Genomic DNA, 25,501 nt, shown 5'->3' with positions numbered 1-25,501 from the left:
TTTTTAGTGTGTAGGCTTTAAAACCTTTCAGCATTTGTGCAACAAAACACTTTTTTTTGCTGTAATTCTGTACATTTTGTTGTAAAAAAACAAGCCAAATATGTCATGCAGTATTAAAATGTGGTTCATTTGACATGCTACACAAGTATATGAAAATAAATAGCATTAATATCTATAATGTTTTTGTTTTTGTCAGCTTTGTAAAATTTATAACGACACCGTATTGTAGTAAAAAAATAATGACAGCAATAGAGAGGAAAAAAGAGGTGAAAATAGGTGTGTCAATTAGTCATATTCATCAAAACTAATTGTTTGTTCCTAATTGCAATGATGCACATACTATATGTATATAAATATATTACGGCGTGGTGGAGAGAAAGTGTCTGCAATGTAAAAAGCTTGACTTAGTGCAAAGAAAAGCGTCTGATTACATTCTTCAAAACAAAAGGCGTCGTTAAAGGTCCGCTCTGTATGCTTAGAAACTTCTTTTCTCTCTATGCACCAATTAGTTGGCATGAGTTGTCTATTTTTTTTTTCAATGGCATAGCAAACTCAACCCTTTGATTCACTAAACACTGCCTCCACTCGGAGAGCATACGCCTTTTTTTCCCTCTACTGCGGAAAGTTAATTACTTTTCCTGTTGCTTTTGTAACATTACGCTTTAATGTCGGAATGTTTGTTGAGAGTTTTGTTGAAATGTCTTAACAATCGCCAAGAGGGGAAAAAGACTTCTATGCACATAAGAGAAAGAGAGAGAGAGAAATCCTTTAAGTTACTTCTTAAAGTTATGACGCACATGTTGTAATTCAACGTTGAAGCTAAGAGGATTGAAATGACTGCAGCAATTAAAACTTTGTGTGTCAAATACGTTCACTCAATAGTCACAACGATAGGTACGCTATCTAATGGGATCCAATATAAATGTTTTCCTTTACCAAAGACCATATTGATCACTTACAATCAGGTTTACAATATGTATGCAAATAATGGCTTTGTCTCTTATAGACGCCACATTTGAATAAATAAATGCTGTACCTCAAATAAAATAACAGATGTTGTCTGAAAGTACTTTACTATTTCTGATAACACTATGTGTCATTGGTCTTTAAAACCAAACACACTGCAACAACAACTTTACAGACACTATGTAATTATGTTTTTAAATTGTAATCATAAAAACGATATCAATAAATAATCAAATATACATAATATAAAAATTTACATTAATTTAGGGACGATTCACACGATTAATTTGATTTGAAAAAAGCTTCAGTTTATATTCTGTGGATAAAATCTAAAGCGCAATGGGTGCCTTTAAATACGCAGACATAGATTCCGCACAGCCCTGAGAGTGCACATGAGAGCCGTGTGTGGCAGAAAACAGTGTAGAGTTTTTCCTCGTTTAAATTTCATAAATGCACACATTTTAAAAGTTCAATTCAAAGTTGATGACTTATTAGAACAAAATCAAGGTTATAGCAGGCAAAAATGTTTTGGTTATTTCAACTGCTTTCCCTAAAATACACAGAGGTTATGAAGTGCCACTAAATCCGATTACTCGAGTAATCGCTCGATTACCAAAATAATCAATAGCTCCAACTATCCGTGCATCCATCCATCCATTTTCTACATAATAAATAATTTTCTTTTTTTACAGTTGTCATATGATGACACAAAGCTGCTATGTATTTTAGTATTGATACATTTTTAATTGACGTATATATTGTAAATTAATATATCATTTAGGATTTTACTAATAGTGTAAAATCAATTGTACTATATTGATATGCGTAATATAAATATATAGACGAATATTTCATTTGTGGGGATTTAAAAAAAAAAAAAAAATCTAAATATTAATTTAGAACCTTCCCATGATAAATGTCTAACCCTAATAAACACATTGTACTCTCTGCAGCTGAGTAATAAATAATATGAAACATTGAAAATTAGACTACAGCTACAAAAATAAATTAATTGTTAATTCTGTAACCATGTCATAAAACTAAGCCTTATGATACATGCACAGTTTACCAAATAAAGGGATCAATGCAATAAATAATATATTATTTACACACTCACTCTCTGGCGGCACTCTGACTTTGTGGGGACACCCAGACAAACTCCTGTGGTGGGGGTACAAGCCAGTCACATGACCGGTGCCGTCGCAGCCCGGATTGGGACACTTGATGTCCCGCTTGTCTGTCCGCAGAGAATCTGTGGAAACATAAAAACATGTTTAAGCGCATTCATACACACAATGGAACAGTAGGAAATCAAGCCCTCATATTGTACACGAGCCAAAAAGAGATTGAAATATTATGATATGTGAAAGCCAGACACTTCTTTTTTCAGAAAATACATGTATTAATCTGTGATTTTAGTTAAGGCTGTAGTTGAACACAGAGCATTGACTTCTTAATGGCCGTCCATGGAAAGATTACACGGAGGATTACACATTTAGCTACGGTCATTTGAAGAATCAGAGGCAAACATGAGAGGTACTTTAGCAGGATTTAAGACTTATGGTCGTGGTTAAATATCCACTTGATTCCTATCAAAATCCAATATTCTGAGTAGTTGCAATTCCATCAGACATATTTTTTTCTATTTCTTTATCTTTTTTAGCCTATTTTATGTACTTGTTGCCAAAATGTTTCAGTAGCAAAAAAGATGTCTTGCTCTGTGAGTCTTCCTTTTTTTTTACATTCTCTCTCTGTTTTGTGAGTGCACAAACATTTCAATCACAATTGGTTTCTAATCACTTTTTCCTTTATATGTTTAAACATCATATGTGGTACCTGTGGTTATTAGATACTTTTTCACCTTACTATGGTGTATGATTTTTTTCCTCAGCCAATCAATAAAGACAAATAATTATATGAAAAATATTAAAATTACTACTACGACTAAAATAATAATACTAGTAACAATTATGACAATAATGATAAATGTAAAATATCTTTTAAATGTGAGTAAGGAACTTATGAGAGATTTTTCAAGATACTACTACCACAACAACTAGTAAATACTTTAAAAAATAGAATAACACATAAATAATCTAGTAAAGGTGACAATTTTCAAATAATAAGAAATCCAATAAATACATGTAATAAATATATTTTTCATAAATACGGTTATATTAATAAAAAATGTACATGAAGGAGTCTGCAACCCGCGGCTCTTCTGCCTCCTTGTTGTGGCTCCCTCACATTTTTTCAACCCCGCAGTGAGAAAAGTTTGCATTTTTTATTGATATCCATTTCCACAGTAGCGCACGTCCCACTTCTGGCAACAAATAGATTTTTGGACAAATGAGGAGTCACAACCTTATGTTTTTGAAGATCAATGGAGGATGAACTACTTTTTTTTTTTTTTTTAATATTTTTGGTTCATTTAATAGTTAAAACAAATTTACATTATTGCAATCAGTTGATAAAACATTGTCCTTTACAATTATAAGTTTTTTTTTTAAATCTACTACTCTGCTAGCATGTCAGCAGACTGGGGTAGATCCTGCTGAAATCCTATATATTGAATGAATACAGAATCGTTCTGAATCGGAAAAATATCGTTTTTGAATCGAGAATCGCGTTGAATCGAAAGAATCTATTTATAATCGAATCGCGACCCCAAGAATCGATATTGAATCAAATCGTGGGAAACCCAAAGATTCGCAGCCCCTAATATATATATATATATATATATATATATGTATATATATATATATATATATATATATATATATATATATACATACACATATATATTCATATATACATATACAGACACATATATATATATATATATATATATATATATGTATATACGTAGCTTTGATGTAGTAAGCTACTTTTGCCGTGTAGCTTGTAGTGTAGCTTGCTACAATTATCTGAGGAAAGTTTCCCCTGTAGCTTAGCTACATTTCATTGAGAGTAATTTGTAGCTCAGCTTACTACATTTTCCAAGTAGCTTGCCCATCACTGTAAATAAGTAGTAACATACATGAAATATAATAAAAAAATTGAATATGATCAAATTTAAGGGATGGATGGGGAAATGAATTGAATACAAATAAGATTCCAATTCTTGAGGTTATGATTTAATTCACAATTGATTTTTGATTCAAACTAATTTTCGCAACATATTGTGATAATAGAACCTTTTTAAAACAGGTTATCGGTAACAAAATCTCCTCTTAGCTGCTGACGTATGACGAGTAAGATGGCCTGAAATGTTATCTTCTTTTTATCTTTAATTTTATATTTAAATTTTTTTGGGGGGGGGAAATTGTGTATTTTTTTTTAAAATGTAAATTAAAATAAGTAAATAAAATGAGTAAGTCTTGTATTATATTCCTAGAATTGCTTACAGTTTCAATTGCAACTGTTGTATTAAGGGGTTGTATAAGTATTAGTATTGCATATTTGCGGGTTAAAAGTATGGTTCATCCAAAAAAGTAGGTATATTTATTTGCTAGAACTCAAACAGAAATTTATATTAAATGAAGTTGTTTTGATGAAATAGGCAGCTTCTGTCGGACTCACCTTTGGCTGCATGGTAGCTGATCCTGTTGTCCATGTCCATCATCCTGTGGTGTCTCCTCTCATTGGTCATCTGCTCCATGAGGAAGCGGTCCATCTCCCTGTAGGCGTGATGCAGGGCCTGCCTCTGCTCTGTCTGCAGAGCGATGGCCTGCTCCAACAAGCTCAGATTCACCCTGCCGTGGCCCGGATCCAGGCCTCTCTGGTGGAGGTCTAGCGCCCAGCCCTCCAGCCTGGGAGGCCTCTCTGCCTCAGCCTCGCCGTCATTCTCCTCCTCCACCGCTGGATACAGCCTGTATCTTGGCGCCTCGGCCTGAAAAAGGCCTCCTCTGACCATGGGACCTTCCAGCTCCTGGTGAGGTTCCTCCTTCACATGGCCATTCCTGAGTGATGAGTCTTCAGGAGTTCTGGAGGGACTGCAGTCGTTCATCTCGGGAGAAAGGGCCCATTCCAGCTCCCTCTTGTCTGTAACGGAGCTCTGAGGGGACAACGTGCCACTCAGCCTTTCTTGACTTTGGTCTTCTGCTTCATTATTGAGGAACTCCTCATCTTCATCCATGTGGTCTTCAGGGGTGCTGACCTCACACTGCGGCGAGCCTTCAGGCGTGACCTCCGACCACCGCAGCGAATCGTTGGACTTTAACGTTGTCGCGTTGTAGCGTTCATTTATGTCAGCCACGTCATTGAATGGACTTAAGTTTGAATCTGAAACAACAAGAGAACCTTCATTATCAAACATGTTTGGGTTTTTTGTACAAGTCTTAACACAACAAACATGTGCTTGTGTGGCAGTCAACACCAGGATAACAATTTGACATCTTTGTAATCTTCACAATCCATTTAAGGTTTTAAATTCTGCTTCACTTTTTGACAGATAATGTTGTGAGAAAAACATGTTTTGCTGACAAACACATAAGGTCAGGAGATTCCCAAAGCAATTACTTGCAAATATATTTTCAGATTTACCCCGTTCAGTAAATATATTTCTTTTTCCTGCGTGAGCTGAACATGAAACATGGAATTTAGGAACACAATTGTTTTCTTCTTTCCTTTCTTTTTTTGTCTACCATAGATTTAGGAAGGAGATTATGGGGGATTTACATTACAGTCATATTACAGTCAAATCTTGAAAAAAAATAAAAATAATTAGTTATGTGTGTTTTTAAGTTGCCGCTCAGCAGCAATATGTTGTCATCTGCAGAAAACAATGATGGAAAAACAATTCTTGTTTCTGGGGATGAAAAGACAGAAAATAAAGAGGATTTTTTTTCAAACCAAAAATTGGAAGAAAATAAAACAAGGTGGTTTATTACAACTATTATGCCATACAATATGTAAATATAATGCTATATAAAAAAACTGATGTAAAACTGTAATAAAATACATAACCATTGAGTTAAGACATTTAATTTCATTTGACGAAAAAATAATGTTTCTAAAAGAAAATATGTTGTTGAATTTAAATAAGACAGTTCTATGTATATTATATATAAATGTTGTCAAACGATTCATGGTAATAAATCAGATCAATCACAATTTTGTATTGTGATTAATTACGATTAATTGCATTTTCTTGTCATGTATTTGCTCAAAACTTGGTATCAAAAATGTTTAAAGTCCCATCGGGGTGTTGCCGGCTGCTAAACGATTAATTTGTTAAATCGGATTAATCACACCTTTGAATTTGAATGATCACAATTAATCGCAGTGAATTACTTTCTTTAATAACTTAAATGAACCCAATATTTGGACAAAAATGCAATGTTTTTGTCAAAATATCATGCAGGAATTATTTCTTAAAGGTTTTACTAGAATCCACATCACTTATATGCCTAATACTTGGTAACAATTTGATCCAAAATCCACTCGGGGTGTATTTTGAAATGAAATTAGCCAGTGAGTTCAACAGTTAGTGTCCTCACTCATCTTTGCATTTGACTTATGCATTGATTTATGCTTTATCTATTAATTCAACAACAAATTAATCTACCAGTTCAAAAAATGTACCTACACGACATACATGTTTTAGTTTTTCATAGCCCAGATGTGGGTTTAGATGAGGTGATGTCGTTGTGAGGTTGGAAAACCCTTTGAGACACCTGTGATTAAACGCTATAGTAATAAAATTTGATTAATTGATTAACCTAATCACTGACAGTAAAACAACCTGTACAGCCAACATTATTTATGTAATACTAAATAAAAAACTTTTGGCCTGTACTGTATATATATATATATATATATATATATATATATATATATATATATATATATATATATATATATATATATATATATATATATATATGAAAATACTGCGATAATAATGATAACCGTGATAAATTTGGTCACAATAACCGTGATAAGAAATGTTCATAACGTGACATCCCTACTAGGAACATTAAAAGACATAACAGAATTAGGGTAACTAAGGAACATGATGGTTGGGAACTGTAAAATATCACATCTAAAAACTACATTTGGACAATCTGTCTATTCCATCCCAACCTGCCAACTGTGGAATGTGCTACCAACAGTAATATAGTTAATCTCAGATATTAATTTGTTAACAACAAAGGTTATATAAAACAGAGGTGTACACATCAACGTGGCCCTGGTTGTACATTGTTTTAGGAGTTACTGGGTATTTTTATTTCACGTGTATTATTTTACTATATTGATTGATTGTAGTGGGATTTTTATTAGTTCTGGGCTTTTATTTGGTTTGGTTTGCAGTCATTGTTTTTATATTGTATTTTTCTATCTACAAACCCCATTTCCATATGAGTTGGGTAATTGTGTTAGATGTAAATATAAACGGGCTTCACGGTGGCAGAAGGGTTAGTGCGTCTGCCTCACAGTACGAAGTTCCTGCAGTCCTGGGTTCAAATCCAGGCTTGGGATCTTTCTGTGTGGAGTTTGCATGTTCTCCCCGTGAATGCGTGGGTTCCCTCCGGGTACTCCGGCTTCCTCCCACTTCCAAAGACATGCACCTGGGGATAGGTTGATTGGGAACACTAAATTGGCCCTAGTGTGTGAATGTGTGTGTGAATGTTGTCTGTCTATCTGTGTTGGCCCTGCGATGAGGTGGCGACTTGTCCAGGGTGTACCCCGCCTTCCGCCCGATTGTAGCTGAGATAGGCACCAGCGATCCCAAAAGGGAATAAGCGGTAGAAAATGGATGGATGGATGGTAAATATAAACAAAATACAATGATTTCCAAATCCCTTTCAACCCAGAATTCAATTGAATGCACTACAAAGACAAGATATTTGATGTTCAAACTCATAAACTTTTTTTTTTTGCAAATAATCATTAACTTAGAATTTCATGGCTGCAACACGTGCCAAAGTAGTTGGGAAAGGGCATGTTCACAACTGTGTTACATCACCTTTTCTTTTAACAACACGCAAACGTTTGGGAACTGAGGAAATTAATTGTTGAAGCTTTGAAAGTGGATTTCTTTCCCATTCTTCTTTTGTGTTGAGCTTCAGTCGTTCAACAGTCCGGGGTCTCCGCTGTCGTATTTTACGCTTCATAATGCGCCACACATTTTCGTTGGGAAACAGGTCTGGACTGCAGGCGGGCCAGGAAAGTACCCACACTCTTTTACTACGAAACCACGCTGTTGTAACACGTGGCTTGGCATTGTCTTGACGAAATAAGCGGTGGCGTCCATGATAACGTTGCTTGGATGACAACATATGTTGCTCCAAAACCTGTATTGACTTTTCAGCATTAATGGTGCCTTAACAGATGTGTAAGTTACCCATGCCTTGGGCACTAATACACCCCCATACCATCACAGATGCTGGCTTTTGAACTTTGCGCCTATAACAATCCGAATGGTTATTTTCCTCTTTGTTCTGGAGGACACCACATCCTCTGTTTCCAAATATAATTTGAAATGTGGACTCGTCAGACCACAGAACACCTTTCCACTTTGCATCAGTCCATCTTAGGTGAGCTCGGGCCCAGGCAAGCCGACGGCGTTTCAGGGTGTTGTTGATAAATGGGTTTGGCTTTGCATAGTAGAGTTTTAACTTGCACTTACAGATGTAGCGACCAACTGTAGTTACTGACAGTGGTTTTATGAAGTGTTCCTGAGCCTACGTGGAGATATCCTTTACACACGGATGTCGGTTTTTGATGCAGTACCGCCTGAGGGATCAAAGGTCTGTAATATCATTGCTTACGTGCAGTGATTTCTCCGGATTCTCTGAACATTTTGATAATTTTACGGACCATAGGTGGTAAAATCCCTAAATTCCTTGCAATAGCTCGTTGAGAAATGTTGTTCTAAAACTGTTTGACAATTTGCTTACAAAGTGGTGACCCTCACCCCATCCTTGCTTGTGAAATACTTAGCATTTCATGGAAGTTGCTTTTATACCCAATCATGGCACCCAACTGTTCCCATTTAGCCTGCACACCTGTGGGATGTTCCAAATAAATGTTTGATGAGCATTCCTCAACTTTATTAGTATTTATTTCCACCTTTCCCAACTTCTTTGTCACGTGTTGCTGGCATCCAATTCTAAAGTTAATGATTATTTGCACAAAAAAAAAGTTTATCAGTTTGAACATCAAATATGTTGTCTTTGTAGCATATTCAACTGAATATGGGTTGAAAATGATTCGCAAATCATTGTATTCCGTTTATATTTACATTTAACACAATTTCCCAACTCATATGGAAACAGGGTTTGTATTTCATCATATTTGTAATCTATTCCTATTAACCTACGCCATGAATAACCTGCTATATGTGTATTCTTCTTGTCGTACTCACTGGGTTACATCTGGGATTCAGGGCACTATATCTCATGTGTGCTGGTATGACAATAAAGTTCCTTGAATTAATAATGTCAGGAATGGAGTACATTTAGGTCTTGAGCTGAAAAGGTTTAAGAAATCCTTGCCTAAAGGAATGGTAATGTCCTCATGTTTTGCCACAAGCTTCTCACAACTTGGACCATCTCTATGTTGTCGTGCATGTTCACACTAAGTAAGAGTGTCTTTTCGATAAACACGACAGTAGAAAATGCACTTCACAGTGTGATCATGAGTGCTAACGGACAAAGAGGGTTACATAGGAGTTATCCCTTCAAATGCCTGTGAAACAAGACTTATTAACACCAATGATTTATCTCAAGTCGTGGTCAGTGATTAACAATGGAACACTATCAGCTGCACTGATTCCACTAAATCTCCCTTGATCCTCTCAAACAGTTCAAACTTATGCTCCGTTAAGGCTCTTTGGGGCCATGAGGCTTTTTTTTTTCTAACTTTCTATCCTCTTAAGTGGCCAGACAGCAAAAAGTAGGATTCAGTGGTGTTGAGGAGATAGAGAGGGATAGATTGGGGGAGGAATCAGATCACAGTATGCCATGGTCTGCATGATGATATACAGACACAGGAATTAGCACACAAGTTATTAATGGGCCGAAATGTAAAATTAATCCTCACAAAATGAGCTTTAAAAATTTGTAAAAATGAAAATATCGGGCTCTATTAAATAGGCGATATGATTAAAATGCACAGGGAATTTGACTTGTTCATGCCTGCAGTACAATATGTGCTACTGCAGGGGTCTGAAACTCAATTTACCTGGGGGCCGCGCATAGTATTCACTTCAAAATCACATTTTAACCATGCAATTACATGTGTCAACTATTTCTACCAGCAGCTATAGTGAGTGACACTGAGCTGTTGTAAGGCTTAAGTCGTCACAAATGTAAAATTTAATTGAACTTGTATGCTTACAGGACGTTGCTTGTTGTGTTGCCCAATGTGTGTTTGTTTCACTGTGATTTTTGTGTTTGGACCATTATTGTATTGAGTGTTCTTTAAAGTGGGATTAAAGATTGCAATAGTATATCTAACTGTTAGACACCCAGGATGTGCCTGCCGCAATTACACTAAACTATAAACTCTCTACCATCCAATATACAGAACCTATTCCATGACAGAGACGATCACCACAGTTACAGTTTAAGAGGAAACAACAAATTATATTTGCCTAAATTTAGAACCACTTTAAAATCAATGTGCATTTCAGTGCGTGGAGTCAGTCTGTGGAACAACTTAGGGGACGAGTTAAAAACGTGTTCTAGCATGATTCAATTTAAAACACTGTTTAAAAAAGAAGTACTGAAGAAGTACGAGGAGGAAAGAGAGTGATGCCCTCAGCACAGAGCGATGGGAGAGAGGTGTATGGTCGGGGAGTGTTTGGGCCCGTGTGTGTGTGTGTTTTGTCTCGTCTTGTCTTGTCTCACGGTATTGTTAGTGTACACGAGTTTTTCTTGTTTTGTTTATAGAGTTTTGTTCTTATATTATATTGTTTATGTTAAATGTGGAATGAGTGAGAGGGGTTGGGCTATTATAAGCAGCTGCTTCATCCAACCCCTTTTCAAGCCTTGCATAAATATCTTTGCCAACATGTAAAAAAAAAAAAAAAACTGAGTGAAGTTGTACTGTGCAGGTTTGAAATAAATATTTCAATTCAAATCAAGTAAAGGGCCACAAAATATGTGCCTGTGGGTCACAAATGCTCGAAGGTCCTCGAGTTTGAGACCCCAACACCACTGTGTATAAAGTCTTGTGGTCAGTAAATTTTTTTTCTGAAATGGAATATATGTAAATTATTGAATCGTCATTATAGTTTTGTTTTTTAATAAATAATTACATACTTTTTATTATTATTTAATGATATAAACATTTTAAAAATGGCAGCAGTGGGAGAAAATTAACTAACCAATTTACTGTTCAAATTGATGATGGTAGGCATTAACAGAATAGATATATTCTCTGATAGTTCTTGAGTTTTGTTTCAATTTTTGTATTGTACTTATAATGCTGCCAAGAGGACTTGTGCCATAAAGGGGACTAGTTCAGATTGAGACTCAACAACGTCTCTGCTGGATACAGCCAAGAGTGCACTGCATTTTGACTCATTTCAGTTCAATCATTCATTGATTACTGGGCCTATCCCTGATAGATATATGCAAAGCTACGTTTTTTTTTAACGTTACGAAAGTTGGTAAAGCAATTAGTCGTATATGCCAAAAACAAAAATGGGAAATGAATAAGACTGCAGCACAGTACTGCATGTCTAAAGTGCAAAAATGACAGCCAGCTACACGTATTTACATTCATGCAGCAGGCGAGCTCGGTTTTGTTTGGCATCCAGCTGGACGCTGCCGCACTCACACTCGCACGCACGCACGCACGCACGCACACACACACGTGCAAAGAAGTGCAGTGAGAAAAACGTGGGGGAAACTTGGATCCCTGCAACGGTTTGCGTGTTGGACCAGGTGAAGACTTGTCACTCCAGAATAGCCATTAGCGGCACTCTGCAGCAGGCCTACACTTGGCTGCAGCTGAGCACAGCGCGGCGCCACCAAACAGAAGGCTAATTTCTACCCCTGTTTTTTGTTCAAATGCAGATATGAGCGCCTTCCCCGCTGTTAAATTCTCTGTCTACTTTTGCCATTTTTGACCAATAAAAACAAGATGTTTGACATTTCAATTCTATTTTTGAACTCCATGTTTGTTTTATTTATAATTTAAAACACCAGCTAATTATAGTGTGCCGATCGCATGTGTGATTAAAGGGCAACAACGAAGCAAAACACACGATTCACCTCTCGAAATCACTTTAATCATTGTAATGTAGTATGAACCCTGGAAACAAATAAATTCCATTTCCAGTGAATCCAATGAGCTACTCTGCTGGTCCATTTAACGATACACATGTGCACTATAATGAGCTGTAGACATTATGCCTAATTATGTATTAGACTGTGTTAGAGGGCTTAACAAAAGCTTTTGAAAGGGACAATTATGTTTGTTGCTTAGTTACATCGTTAAAAATATACCAAATCAGTGCAGATTATGGTGGGCGAGAATGCACGTGTTCACCGAGAACACTGCTACCGAAATGAACAAAATTTAAGTCATCGGGGCGGGGCGGGGGAGAGACATTTTGAAAATCAAAACATACAAAGTGGTGCGTGTTGGAGAAATGACGAATAAACCAGCACAACAACATCAGTCAATCTTGCCAAGCGATGTTGACGGCTAATTTGTTGTCCACAATGGCCGACTTGGATTGAAATTCAATTTAGAAAAGGAAGGAGGGAGGCTCATTTAAATCAACTAGCGTGGGCTCCCATTCATGCTCTCATTCTATGGATTCAATGGTTTTGGACTGGCCCATTGAAGGACAGATGAAGGGGTCGCAAAGCTGGCCCCGTCAAAAGAGGGCGCCCGCCAAGTGGGAAATATCATGGCTGATCAGCAGTCAAAAACTTGGATTTAGCTGAGGCGAGACGCAAGTCATGTGGACACCGGCGGTGGTCTTTCACTTCCACTGCACAATGACCAGGGCTGCTGGCTGCCTCGGCGAGCACAGGGAGGGGATGCAAATATGAATGCAACAGATGGGATTTTAAAATTCAGCGTCAATTGTTCATCAAAACAGACAAAACAACAGGACATCTGTTTACCTGCTGGAGTGTCAGTGTTCCTCGCCTCGTCTTTGTCCCGCCGTGCTGCCAGGTCCTCGCTCTCCTCCTTGCAGGCCTCACTGGGGCTGTAGTGGCGGGGCTTCATCAGCAGGGATTTCCTCTTGTTGATGGGGGCGCCCTGCACCCCTTCCTGAGCGCTACGTTTCCTCACCAAGGACCCATATGGGCTGGAGGGAAAGGACCGAGGGGGACAAAAGGAGCAGCAAGGGGTCAACAAGGGGCAGCTTGGGACACCACGGAGGAACCTTCAAAGTCCAACGCAATCTGTTCCATCAAGCTGATTGACTTTTAAATTATTTTCATTTCAAAACAATTTGTCCTAAAGATATTTCAAAACAATGGTAAAAATGTAATGATTATTGTTTATTTTATTGAAACTTTAGTATTATTAATCAATATTAGAGTAGTACCGAAGCTTAATTGGTTCCGTGGCGGCGCTCTTAACTCAAAACAATTGTATCTGAAATCAGCGTCGCCCATTGACATGAACTCAATAGGAACTTAGCTCTATAGACACAATGCTATATAAGTCCCACTAACAAATACAGGAGTTTTACGAAGTAATGTAATAATAATGTAGAGTATTTCGATTGAAGATTAGACTTCTACAGTATCTCCTTTTAGCTTCTTCTGCGTCAAACACACCATCAGCAGCTTTTCCATATTTTCCAAATGCCCATTTTGCATGCAACTTAATGCATAACATCTCAAAACACTCTTAAGTTGAGGTACCACTGTAGTAATTTCTAATTATTTAATTTATTGTCAGGATTTTTAACGCTTTTAATTTTAATTTAGTAAATATTTTAACTTTGCTGAGTAACGTTTAAACAGTCATATGTTAATAATCAAACTAAATAAAACTACAGTTAAGTAAAACTACTCACTCATAAAGGAGAGAAAGCAGGCAGGAAGGATATAAATTTTACATTTCTCAGCAAGCTGGTCTTGTCATTTTCATGCAAGTCATTGTTATCAGCCATTATAATTCCAGTTCACTTCTCATATGACAGAACCAATTCTTCTACTAGTGCACCACACTAAAGGGTGAAAATTAAGATGCACCCCAATTGTGTTGCCTGTGTTAATATTTTTTCAGAGGAATACATGGCAGTGCTGTTATCAAACCTCTTCAGTCAGGTTGATTTGAAATTTCTCGCACAGCTCAATGCGCTCTATGAAACAACCTTTGTAACTTTGGGAGGTTTTGCTAAAACACCAAAATTTGGCACCCGCCTTTACAGGAATGACACACACATACATACATGTGTGTGAGATATGAACAAGATGGTCGCCATCAAGCAATACATAATGGGCGAGACTTAGCAACTCATTGACCACTGGTCTAATTCATGGTTATAAATCTTTGCGGATTCCTGTATTACATTTATTAAGGATGGGAATTTTGCAGCAACTCACAATTCTTGGGGTGATGATTCCATTGAAAATCAATTCCTGATTCAAACTGAGTATTTCAATATATTATTTGGTATAAAAATTATGAAAACCTTTTCAAAAAGGGTCACAAAAGCCCCTATTAGCTGCTGACATTTAATGTATACATGCAGCGAGTAAGCACCGAGAAGGCCTCAGAAACATCTTTTTAAAAGTTGATTGTTAAAAAAATAAAAAAATGTAAATTCCGTTTGGTAAAATCATGAATCCATTTAGAATCGCAGTAAACAAGAATCGCGATTTGGATGTGAACTGATTTTTTGAGCAACCCTAACATTTATGCCAGGAAAGCATTTTGAACACAACCCACAGGGGGCGACACAAATGTTTTTTATGTCCATACATCCATCCCTTTTTCAACCGCTTGTCCCATTCGGGGTGGCGGGGGGTGCGGGAGCCTATTTCAGCTGCATTCGGGCGGAAGGCGGAATACACCCTGGACAAGTCGCCACCTCAGACAGACAACATTTACACTCACATTCACACACAAGGGCCAATTTAGTGTTACAGTCAGGTAAAAAAAAACATTTTTAACAATTATTTACATCAGCATCTACTTGATCAAATGTATTTCTGCAAGTCGTAAATATTTAATTTACTGTTCCGTTGATATTGCACTGAGCAGTTTAATTTCCTATTCTATGGTTGTCATCACCTATCCTCTTTACCATCCCTGGTGGTATTAAAAAAGAGGAAGAAAAAAAAATCAAAGGACACATGGTTGAGCTGCAAATTCTACCACTATTAGGGCATTTGACATTGAAGGTTTCACTGCACTGATTCAGCATGTTGGAAAAGCTTACCTGTTAGTCTCGGTAATGAAGTCTTGATGAACGAGACCTGTCAGAAATACAGATGTGATTTAGAAGGTGAAAAGTGCAATACCCTCCCATAGCCACAAGGAGTACCTTACTATCTACGGATTAACAAGTGCCACATGGTTCACAAAAAAAGAGCTTTTCAGTGCTGCATATTTGGTTCTGTACATGGCCCGTGGGTACTGCCAGTACAAGAACAAAGATGCGGACACTTCATTGATGTGAAAAGCTTTTCATTGAGTCACAACTGTCGCCCGTCCTTTGACAGCGCTGACAACGTGATCTAAAAGGGCTAAATCAATTTTCCCGTGTGAAGTTGTACCCCCACCTCCTGTGAAGCACGACCAATAATAATCATAATAACGCTTTTCATGGATCTCCCCCCAACCTGCGGTAATAACAGCGCAGGCCTCAAAGGCCCCTGAACACTTGCATGATGACATTTCCAGTTTAGATGGCTTTCAATCATACATTCTATACACGCACGCACAAACACACACACACAGTCCTTAACTAATTTGAGCCGCTGTTACAATTTAATGAAGTAATTCCCATGCGAATAATCAAAGCACTTCAGGCCGATAAGATGATACATCAAATGTTATTATAAAGTTGGATTGTTGAACTGATACCCTTAACCGAGAGATATAAGTGGAATGTGTGTGTGTGCGTGCGTGCGTGCGTGCTTTAACAGATCCAACAAAAAGCTTACCTGTGCTGCATGTATTTAAAGTCTGTTCCTCGCCTTCAGACTCCATCTGTGAATAAAATGTAAAGTGTAATTTAACATGGTTGTGTTTGACACTTACTTCAGGTTTCAAGTACAGTTAGACTCAAATTACTCATGCCTTGGCTGGCTAAACACCTTTGGTACGATACAAGAGGGGACATAAACTACTGGAAATTGAGAGCTGGTTGAGGTTGACCACCCATGAATAAAAACTACCGTATTTTTCGGATCGTAGGGCGCACCGGATTATATTATATATATATATTTTTTTTTTTCAAAATTGAAAACACTTCCTTGTGGTCTACATGACATAATCGTTGGTCAAAATGTTCCAAAGATAATGTTTTACAGATCATCTTCAAGCCGCTTTCTGACAGTCGCTTCCGGATGAGGCCGTTTTGTGGGCGGTATTATTTACGTGGATCACCTTTGGCAGCGTCTTTTCTCCGTCATCTTTGTTGTAGCGGTGTAGCGTGCAAGGATGGGAGTGGAAGAGGTGTCAAAAGATGGAGCTAACTGTTTTAATGACATTCAGACTTTACATAATTCAATAACGGAGCAGCATTTCCTCATCCGGAAACAAGAACACCGAAAATGTGTCCCATGAAAAACTGTCCAACCTGAACTCTTTAATAAATAAAGTTCCTTGCGTGAATAATGTAAACTCACTACACCGGTATGTTTTAGCACTTTCAAGGCGAGTTTACTGACAGATATAAGTAAGAACTTTACACTACTTTATATTAGAAATGGCAACAGCGGAGGGAGAATGTCCCACGACAAGAAGATAAAGAAGAGAGAAAAAATAATTACAAACTACAAAGGCGGGCGTGCGCAATTTATCAGGACTTATGCAGATCCCAAATACACATCAGCAGATTCCAAAAGGTAAGAAAAGTTGGTTTTGCATAATATTGCAAAACAAAACATCAGATAATATGTCTTACCTTATACACACACCATAATAATACTCGTATGTTGAAGCACAGTACAATCCATCAAGCAGTGCGGCTTCATAGCTTACCAAAGTCGTACTAAAACATTTCGATAGATTTTTGTTCTATCTATTAATGTTCTATTGTAGCTGAGATCGGTTCCAGCGCCCCTGAATGGAATAAGCAGTAGAAAACGGATCGATGGATATACCATTTTTGTTTTCTTTACTTGAGTCATATTGCCATCACAGTGCAGTCTACACATATCTCTTATAGTTGACTGGTCACACTTATCACACATATCACCATGTACCAAATAAAATTGCTTTGAGGTCGGTAATCAAAACCAGAATTATTCCGTACATTAGGCACACTGGGTTATAAGGCGCACTGTCGAGTTTTGGAAAAAAAAAAAATTGTTGCGCCTTATAGGCCAGAAAATATGGTAACTCGTGGGAAAATTGGTGAATTGCAGTTTTATCAACCCTGCAGATTCAAGGCCGACCATTTTTGGACTACTGAATGTGGACATGTCAATCACTATTATAACATCCTGAGAACTTTTGTCCACTGCTGTGGACGTTTGTCTATCACATAGAGCTACTTTTTCTCACCAAAATGTGTAAGTCTGACAAAAGAAACACAACAAAAACAAATGTCCAATGCAGTGGACGATTGTGTGTTGCATAACAGGACTACTTTTTTCTCTCAGATGTTTGTAACTCCGACAAAAGATTAAAAACAAACATCCACTGCAGATGATGTTTTGGTTTCACATAACTGGGCTATTATCGTTCTCTGAAATATTTAACACTGACAAAAGAAATTGATTAAAAACAAATGTCCACTGCAGTGACATAACAGAGCTTTTTTTTCTTGGAAATGTGGAACTCTGACAACAGAAATAGCGAGAGACAAAAAACGGTCACTGCAGTGGATGTTTGTGTTTTGCATAACAGGGCTACTTGTTCTCTCCAAATTGTGTAAGTCTGACAAAAGAAATACACTAACAACAAACGGCCCCTGCAGGATTGTGTTTCACGTTTTCTGTCTCTGAAATGTGTAACGCTAACACAATAAATAGATTAAAAACAAATGTCCACCGCAGGGGACGCCGGTTCCCAGGAGGATACACATGCAACATGCAACCAATAGTAACGATGGACTAGTCCCAAAATATTCATATTACCAAATAGATACTTCTGCCGCTCTTTGTAAATATTAATTTTAGTGCTTTTCATGAGTAAACAATATACCGTAAATTCCAGACAAAAAATGCTACTTTTTTCCTAGGCTTTGAACCCTCCAGTTTATAAGGCGGTGTGGTTAATTCATGGATTTTTTTTTCCGCTGACGGCCATAATGCAAATAGTTTAAAAAAAAAAAACTAAGACACTGAAAATGTGTGTTATTGTTTGTATTATTGCATCATATATTGGATGTGTTTGCTCACTGCAGGTGTTGCATTGCCCTTCTGTTTAAACCAAGATTTAATCCAGAAGTACAAGTGCCGTTCCCTTTTCTTGCCGTCCACAGCGTTTTTACTCGTATGGATTCTTCATTCATCACTCTAAGCAACATTTGTAACTTTTACAGTATAACTAAAACACGTCTTACTTACTAAACCGTCCCGTGTGATGCCTGTAGGAGTGTTCTAATAAATATTTGTAGGCGCTATAGTAATGTAATGAAGCTAACGTTGTTAGCATTAACTAAAATGCTAACACGATTACGTGTGTCTTTATTATTGTTATTAACTTACAGTGGTATTCCTTTTGAATTGTTTCAGTTTCGTAATTCCACGAAACGTTACCTTGGACTTATTCAGTCGTTTTTCGCCGATTGGAGAGCGAGCTTCTGCAGCTAGTGGGTCCATAACGATTACTTATGTTTCGTTTGATCAGCCGCTTTACGGACACTGTTTGAAAACAATTTAGGTGTGAAAATTAACATTTACATCATCTTTCGGTGTAAATAACTCATTTCACAAGGTATATATATGCAGTGTATACTCTAGCGTGGCTAATATATGGGAAAAAAATATTTTCTTCTAAAATTTAGTGTTTGCGGATTATATACCGGTGCCGTCGATTATCCGGAAAATATGGGGGTCAAGCCAAATATACGTAAATATGTATGCACTGTATAGATATTGAAACATTTATGTACAAACCCCGTTTCCATATGAGTTGGGAAATTGTGTTAGATGTAAATATAAACGGAATACAATGATTTGCAAATCATTTTCAACCCATATTCAGTTGAATATGCTACAAACACAACATATTTGATGTTCAAACTGATAAACACTTTTTTTTTTTTTTTGCAAATAATCATTAACTTTAGAATTTGATGCCAGCAACACGTGACAAATAGGTTGGGAAAGGTGGCAATAAATACTGATAAAGTTGAGGAAATCTCATCAAACACTTATTTGGAACATCCCACAGGTGTCCAGGCTAATTGGGAACAGGTGGGTGCCATGATTGGGTATAAAAGCAGCTTCCATGAAATGCTCAGTAATTCACAAACAAGGATGGGGCGAGGGTCACCACTTTGTAAGCAAATTGTCAAACAGTTTAAGAACAACATTTCACAACGGGCTAATGCAAGAAATTTAGGAATTTCACCATCTACAGTCCATAATACCATCAAAAGGTTCAGAGAAACTGGAGAAATCACTGCACGTAAGCGATGATATAATGGACCTTCGTTCCCTCAGACGGTATTGCATCAAAAAGCGACATCAGTGTGTAAAGGATATCACCACATGGGCTCAGGAACACTTCAGAAAACCACTGTCAGTAACTACAGTTTGTCGCTACATCTGTAAATACAAGTTAAAGCTCTAATATGCAAAGCCAAAGCCATTTATCAACGACACCCACAAACGCCGCCGGCTTCGCTGGGCCCGAGCTCAGCGAAGATGGACTGATGCAAAGGGAGGAAATGTTCTGTGGTCTGACGAGTCCACATTTTAAAATTATTTTTTGGAAACGGTGAATGTAGTGTCCTCCGGACCAAAGAGGAAAAGAACCATCAGGACTGTTCGAGGTGCAAAGTTGAAAAGCCAGCCTCTGTGATGATATGGGGGTGTAATAGTGTCCAAGGCATGGGTAACTTCAAATTATATTTTGAAACTGTGGACGTGGTGTCCTCCAGAACAAAGAGGAAAATAACCATCCGGATTGTTAAAGGCGCAAAGTTCAAAAGCCAGCATCTCTGATGTTATGGGGGTGTATTAGTGCCCAAGGCATGGGTAACTTACACATCTGTGAAGGCACCATTAATTCTGAAAGGTACATACAGGTTTTGGAGCTACATATGTTGCCATCCAAGCAACGTTATCATGGACGCCCTTGCTTATTTCAGCAAGACAATGCCAAGTCACTTGTTACAACAGCGTGGCTTCATAGTGAAAGAGTGCGGGTACTAGAATGGCTTGCCTGTTGTTGTCCAGACCTGTCTCCCATTGAAAATGTGTGGCGCATTATGAAGCCTAAAATACCACAACGAAGACTCCGGACTGTTAAACGATTGAAGCTCTACATAAAACAAAAATGGGAAAGAATTCCACTTGAAAATGTGTCTCCTTAGTTCCCAAAGGTTTATTGAGTGTTGTTAAAAGAAAAGGTGATGCAACACAGTGTTGAACATGCCCTTTCCCAACTACTTTGGTACCTGTTGCAGCCATGAAATTCTAAGTTAATTTTTATTTGCAAAAAAAATTAAGTTTATGAGTTTGAACATCAAATATGTTGTCTTTGTAGTGCATTCAATTGAATATGGGTTGAAAAGGATTTGCAAATCATTGTATTCCGTTTATATTTACATCTAACACAGTTTCCCAACTCATATGGAAATGGGGTTTGTATAATAAGTACAATTACACATCCATCCATCCATTTTCTTGTCCCTTTCGGGGTCGCGGGGGGTGCTGGAACCTATCTCAACTGCACATAGGCGGAAGGCGGTGTACACCCTGGACAAGTCGCCACCTCATCACAGGACCAACAGAGATTGACAGATAACATTCACACTCACATTCACACACTGGAGCCAATTTAGGGTTGCCAATTAACCTATCCCCAGGTGCATGTCTTTGGAGGTGGGGGATAGCCGAAGTACCCGGAGGGAACCCACGCAGTCATAGGGAGATCATACAAACTCCACACAGAAAGATCCCAAGCCCGGGATTGAACTCAGGACTACTCAGGATCTTCGTATTGTGAGGCAAATGCACTAACCCCTGTTACACCGTGCTGCCCATATATACCCACATGACTGATCGGTATCAGATGTTTTACTGTAAAATAAGTAATCATGTTTTGGTCATTGATATTGGTAGTGTGTTATTTGATTGTAAAAATCAGTGATAGCAAACTTTGTGTTATTTGGTATTTTATCAGTTACACAATGTGGGTATCACCCATCACAAGTAAACACAAGTAAACAAATAAAACTGTGACCTTTAGTTAAGTCCAAAATTATACATTCATTCATTAATAAATACATGCAATATATTGGCCAAAATAAGAGTTTTTGTGAGTTTATATTTGTTGGATAAAGGTAGAAAAGAAACAGGTAGGTATTAATTAACAAAGTACTACAAAAGGTTTTTGTAGTACTTTAAAAACGTTTTGACATTAAAGAAATGATTATTAATAGATGACTATTTAATTTTAAAGATGTTTTAAATGCTTCACAATATGCTAAAAGTCACAAGGGTCTTTTTATTATGTAGAAACCAAAATAATTGTTACATTTTTATATCTAATGCAACTTTCTTGTGTCATTTCAAACGAAAATACACCCAATAATCCAAATAAAATGCACTTTAACTTTAAATTTGAATGATATGTAATAATATGTAGACATTAAAATGCTACATTAATTTGGTATCTGTTTGAATAAATGCGTAATTTACCAACTCCCACCTGGGGAAAGCAACTACACTCTCATCCATAATGAAAAACTCAACAAATGCATGGCGGGAAACACTTTTTTCATACAAATATATTAATAAATATATAAATATAAAACAACCAAATATACCAACACAAACACACCAAAGTGACAAAAAGCCCAAAAATGATGTTTCTAGTGTGAGTGTTATTCAAAAAGAATCAGAAAAGTGAGGTTGTTTGTTGGATAAAGTTCAAAAGGTGACTAAAAACAACGCTATATAACAATAATGACATTAAAGTGCAGACAGCGTCTCTGCAGCGTGTGTGTGTGTGTGTTTGGACTAGAAATAGTCACCAAAATCCATCCACTCTGTCAGTGTGTTGCTAGTGGCTCCCAAATAAAACCTATTAAACATAATTATTCCGGGCTGATGGTGGCTCATAGTGGTCACAAGCCAGTGAAATGTGTGAGTCACAGGATGCACTGTTACTTTTCCCTGGTAATGGGAAACATGACTCCTCTCTCTCGTTTGCTGTTGTGATTGAAGGCACTGACCTGTCATACATTTATAATAGGGGAGCAGGTGTGGCAGTGATGGACCTTAATTTCCTTTAATAAACCTTTTTATGTGGCGCTCTCTTAATGCCACGCCGGGCCCTCAGAGGTCCTGCTCATAATAGGTTCATTACTTTTGATTACTACAGCCTATTGAGACAAACAACTCCACAACACTATACATTACCTTGTGTAAAAATGAATGTAGCTCGTTAGTTTGGAACACTTTGCCGCACACACACACACACCCATGCACACACACTAACACAAATATTTTGTGTTACTCTCAAATATGGCTTTTGCATTCTCTTACAAAAACAGTCGTATCAGTGAAGCTAAATATTAACACTGATATACACTTGTTTACTTGCAAGATATTTACTTTTTTTTTTAATGCAAGTTAAATGAACATATAAAATATAAATAAAGTTGCTCTCAAAATGATTGTATAGTTGCAAAGTGCAAGTACTTTGCAACAAAAACAACTATAACAGCTCGATGCAACTAATATTTATTTAAAGTGTAAAGGCACACTTTTTTAATCAGGGTTTTTAATGAAAAGTTTCAACTCTTTCAAGGTTCCTAATTGTTATTCTGATATTTGTTATTGTATTTATTGCTATTATGACTACTATTATTCTTACGATTTTATTTATTTATTATGATGTATATAGATAGATAGATAGATAGATAGATAGATAGATAGATGGATGGATGGATGGATGGATGGATGGATGGATGGATGGATGGATGGATGGATGGATGGAAGGATAGATGGATGGATGGATAGATAGATAGATAGATGGATAGATAGATAGATAGATAGATAGATAGATAAATAGATAGATAGATAGATAAATAGATAGATAGATAGATAGATAGATAGATAGATAGATAGATAGATAGATAGATAGATAGATAGATAGATAGATAGATAGATAGATAGATAGATAGATAGATAGATAGATGGATACAATTTGTTTAAAGCACTTTGTTTTTCAACTATCCTGTGTATGAAAAGTGATTATTTAAATTTTAGTTTGTTAATAAATTTGATTTACCATAAAGGGTGCAATTAAATGTACAATGTAATATATAATAAACAGAGAAGAAAAAAAATACATAAAACAAATAAAATACTTACATATAAATTATATAAACATAAATACAAATTGTATTAGGAAAAACGAGTAGTTATCTATACAATAAATACATTATTATTTTCCAATATTAAAAAAAAAAAATTAATAGAAATAAAATGATTGTACAACTAAAGCAAACCATTTTTATTTTATTTTGTATTTCATTTCATGTTCTTTTTAACATATAGAAAAAGCGGTAATGGATGACAAAAAATTGTCAAAAAATAGCATCAGTCAATATTTGCCAAAATATCTTTATATGTTTATTTTGTCAAAATTACTATGACAGTTATTCAAAACATGATTAATAAAATCATACATTTTGCATTTATAGTTTTAAGTCTTTATTTCTTGTAAATAAGCAGAAAAACTATCTACTTGATACATTTTAAAAAGTGTGGAACTAAATAAAACAATATAAGTAAGCATATCAGTCTACATTACAACCTATTTTATTGCATTACAGCTAAAGAAGTAAAAATTCAATGACAATATAAAATAACCTATTGATTATAGAGTTACACAGAGTGCATAAGTAAACCACAGCATCTGGGTTGTGGTGAAACAACAAACTTCCACGTTGTCATCTGGTAAATTATATCGCTAATAATTGTTTTATTTAGCATTTACCTTGGATTGTTGTTCCGAGAGCGGTCTGTTGGAAAAGCTGCCAGACTCACACTGTTTGGCCTTATGGATGCTTGCACACTTCTCTCTCAGGAGCTGATCATGTACTTCATCCCCTGTTTTACAAAAACACACAAACACCTCATGATTAATTATTTTTTGAATATTACTGATAATCTTGGAATTCAACTTATTTGCACTTTATTTTTCATCAAAAAAAAGGGGGACAGGGTGTATAAATAGCCGAGGTGAAATAGGAAAGATGATGGGAATTGATTGCATGACAGGGATCACATTGCGTGTCTTCTAATTAATACAAAACATCCAAGAGGGAAAACAAGGTAGAACACAATGAGTACATTCATCTGCTCACTTCACAGATCTTATTATGGAGTTATTTATTTATGTTAGCTTTGAAAACACACACACACACACACACATGCACGCACACACACATCTTAATTATAGCTCACGGAGCCGGAAAAAAAGGGGGGGGAAAAGGGTGCGTCAGGAGGGAGGGGTATTCACTCTTGCTTCATTAGCATATGAAAAAAGACTCATGACTATTTGAGCTGGTTCATCATCTGCTGAATCATATTTATGCGCCCTTCACCCCCTCCTCCCTGCCTAATATTTAAACACACACTCCCAGTCTGAGACAAATTACGCTCCTCAGAGGACAGTTTCCGACCCTCTGGAGAAGGAGGGGAGGGTACTGTGATGCTGAGGGTCTACCAGATCTTTTAGCTGGCTGCATACTGTCCTCCAGCCCAAACACTAACCCCCCCCCCCTCCAACCCCCCACCCCCCTCAACCCCATCTGTTTGCATTCCCACCACAGAGTGGCGAATGGGCCGCGGCAGGGGGAGTCCGGCGGTCATGAATAACCATGGCCTCGCACCATTACCACCAAGCGGCCTGAAGATGCTAGATGATATCTCCTGACATCACTACTGCCACAACAACAACAAAAAGCCCACTTTGCTTGCAATTGTGGCGTCTGATGCTGCTGTTGCTTCTTATTAATACAGTGCAGCTGCTACGGATATTCATCACTGACCTTGAGTCCTCGCGTCCCCTGCTTGCCTGCTTATCCGCGCACTTGGGACGCTCTCGTATAATTAACACGACTGCTATTGTGATGGCAACCCAAAAAAAAGGCAATAAAAGCCAGGCCGGAGTAGCAAAGTAAGTGAGATTCTGGACTGGCCGTAAAAAAAAAAAATAATTGCATTATTTACATGTGTGTGAG

General features: G+C 37.1%; 1 protein-coding gene across 3 annotated transcripts in view; it reads right to left on the bottom strand.

Moving 5' to 3' along the window:
• The window catches only part of st18 (ST18 C2H2C-type zinc finger transcription factor), a 131,323-nt gene that overhangs the window by 36,391 nt on the left and 69,431 nt on the right, over nucleotides 1–25,501 (bottom strand). For all 3 annotated transcript variants that reach the window (XM_061920479.1, XM_061920478.1, XM_061920480.1), the window contains 6 exons: nucleotides 24,253–24,365; nucleotides 16,065–16,110; nucleotides 15,338–15,374; nucleotides 13,059–13,246; nucleotides 4,549–5,250; nucleotides 2,084–2,218 (listed from right to left, as the gene is read on the bottom strand). In XM_061920479.1, coding sequence (XP_061776463.1) covers nucleotides 2,084–2,218; nucleotides 4,549–5,250; nucleotides 13,059–13,246; nucleotides 15,338–15,374; nucleotides 16,065–16,110; nucleotides 24,253–24,365 — 1,221 coding nt within the window. The remainder of the gene's footprint in view (nucleotides 1–2,083; nucleotides 2,219–4,548; nucleotides 5,251–13,058; nucleotides 13,247–15,337; nucleotides 15,375–16,064; nucleotides 16,111–24,252; nucleotides 24,366–25,501) is intronic.

The sequence above is a fragment of the Nerophis ophidion genome, linkage group LG14 (genome assembly GCF_033978795.1).
Source record: "Nerophis ophidion isolate RoL-2023_Sa linkage group LG14, RoL_Noph_v1.0, whole genome shotgun sequence".
Classification (NCBI taxonomy): domain Eukaryota; kingdom Metazoa; phylum Chordata; class Actinopteri; order Syngnathiformes; family Syngnathidae; genus Nerophis; species Nerophis ophidion.
The sequence above is the reverse complement of the archived record's forward strand: the minus strand, read 5'-3'. Positions and strand labels throughout refer to the sequence as shown.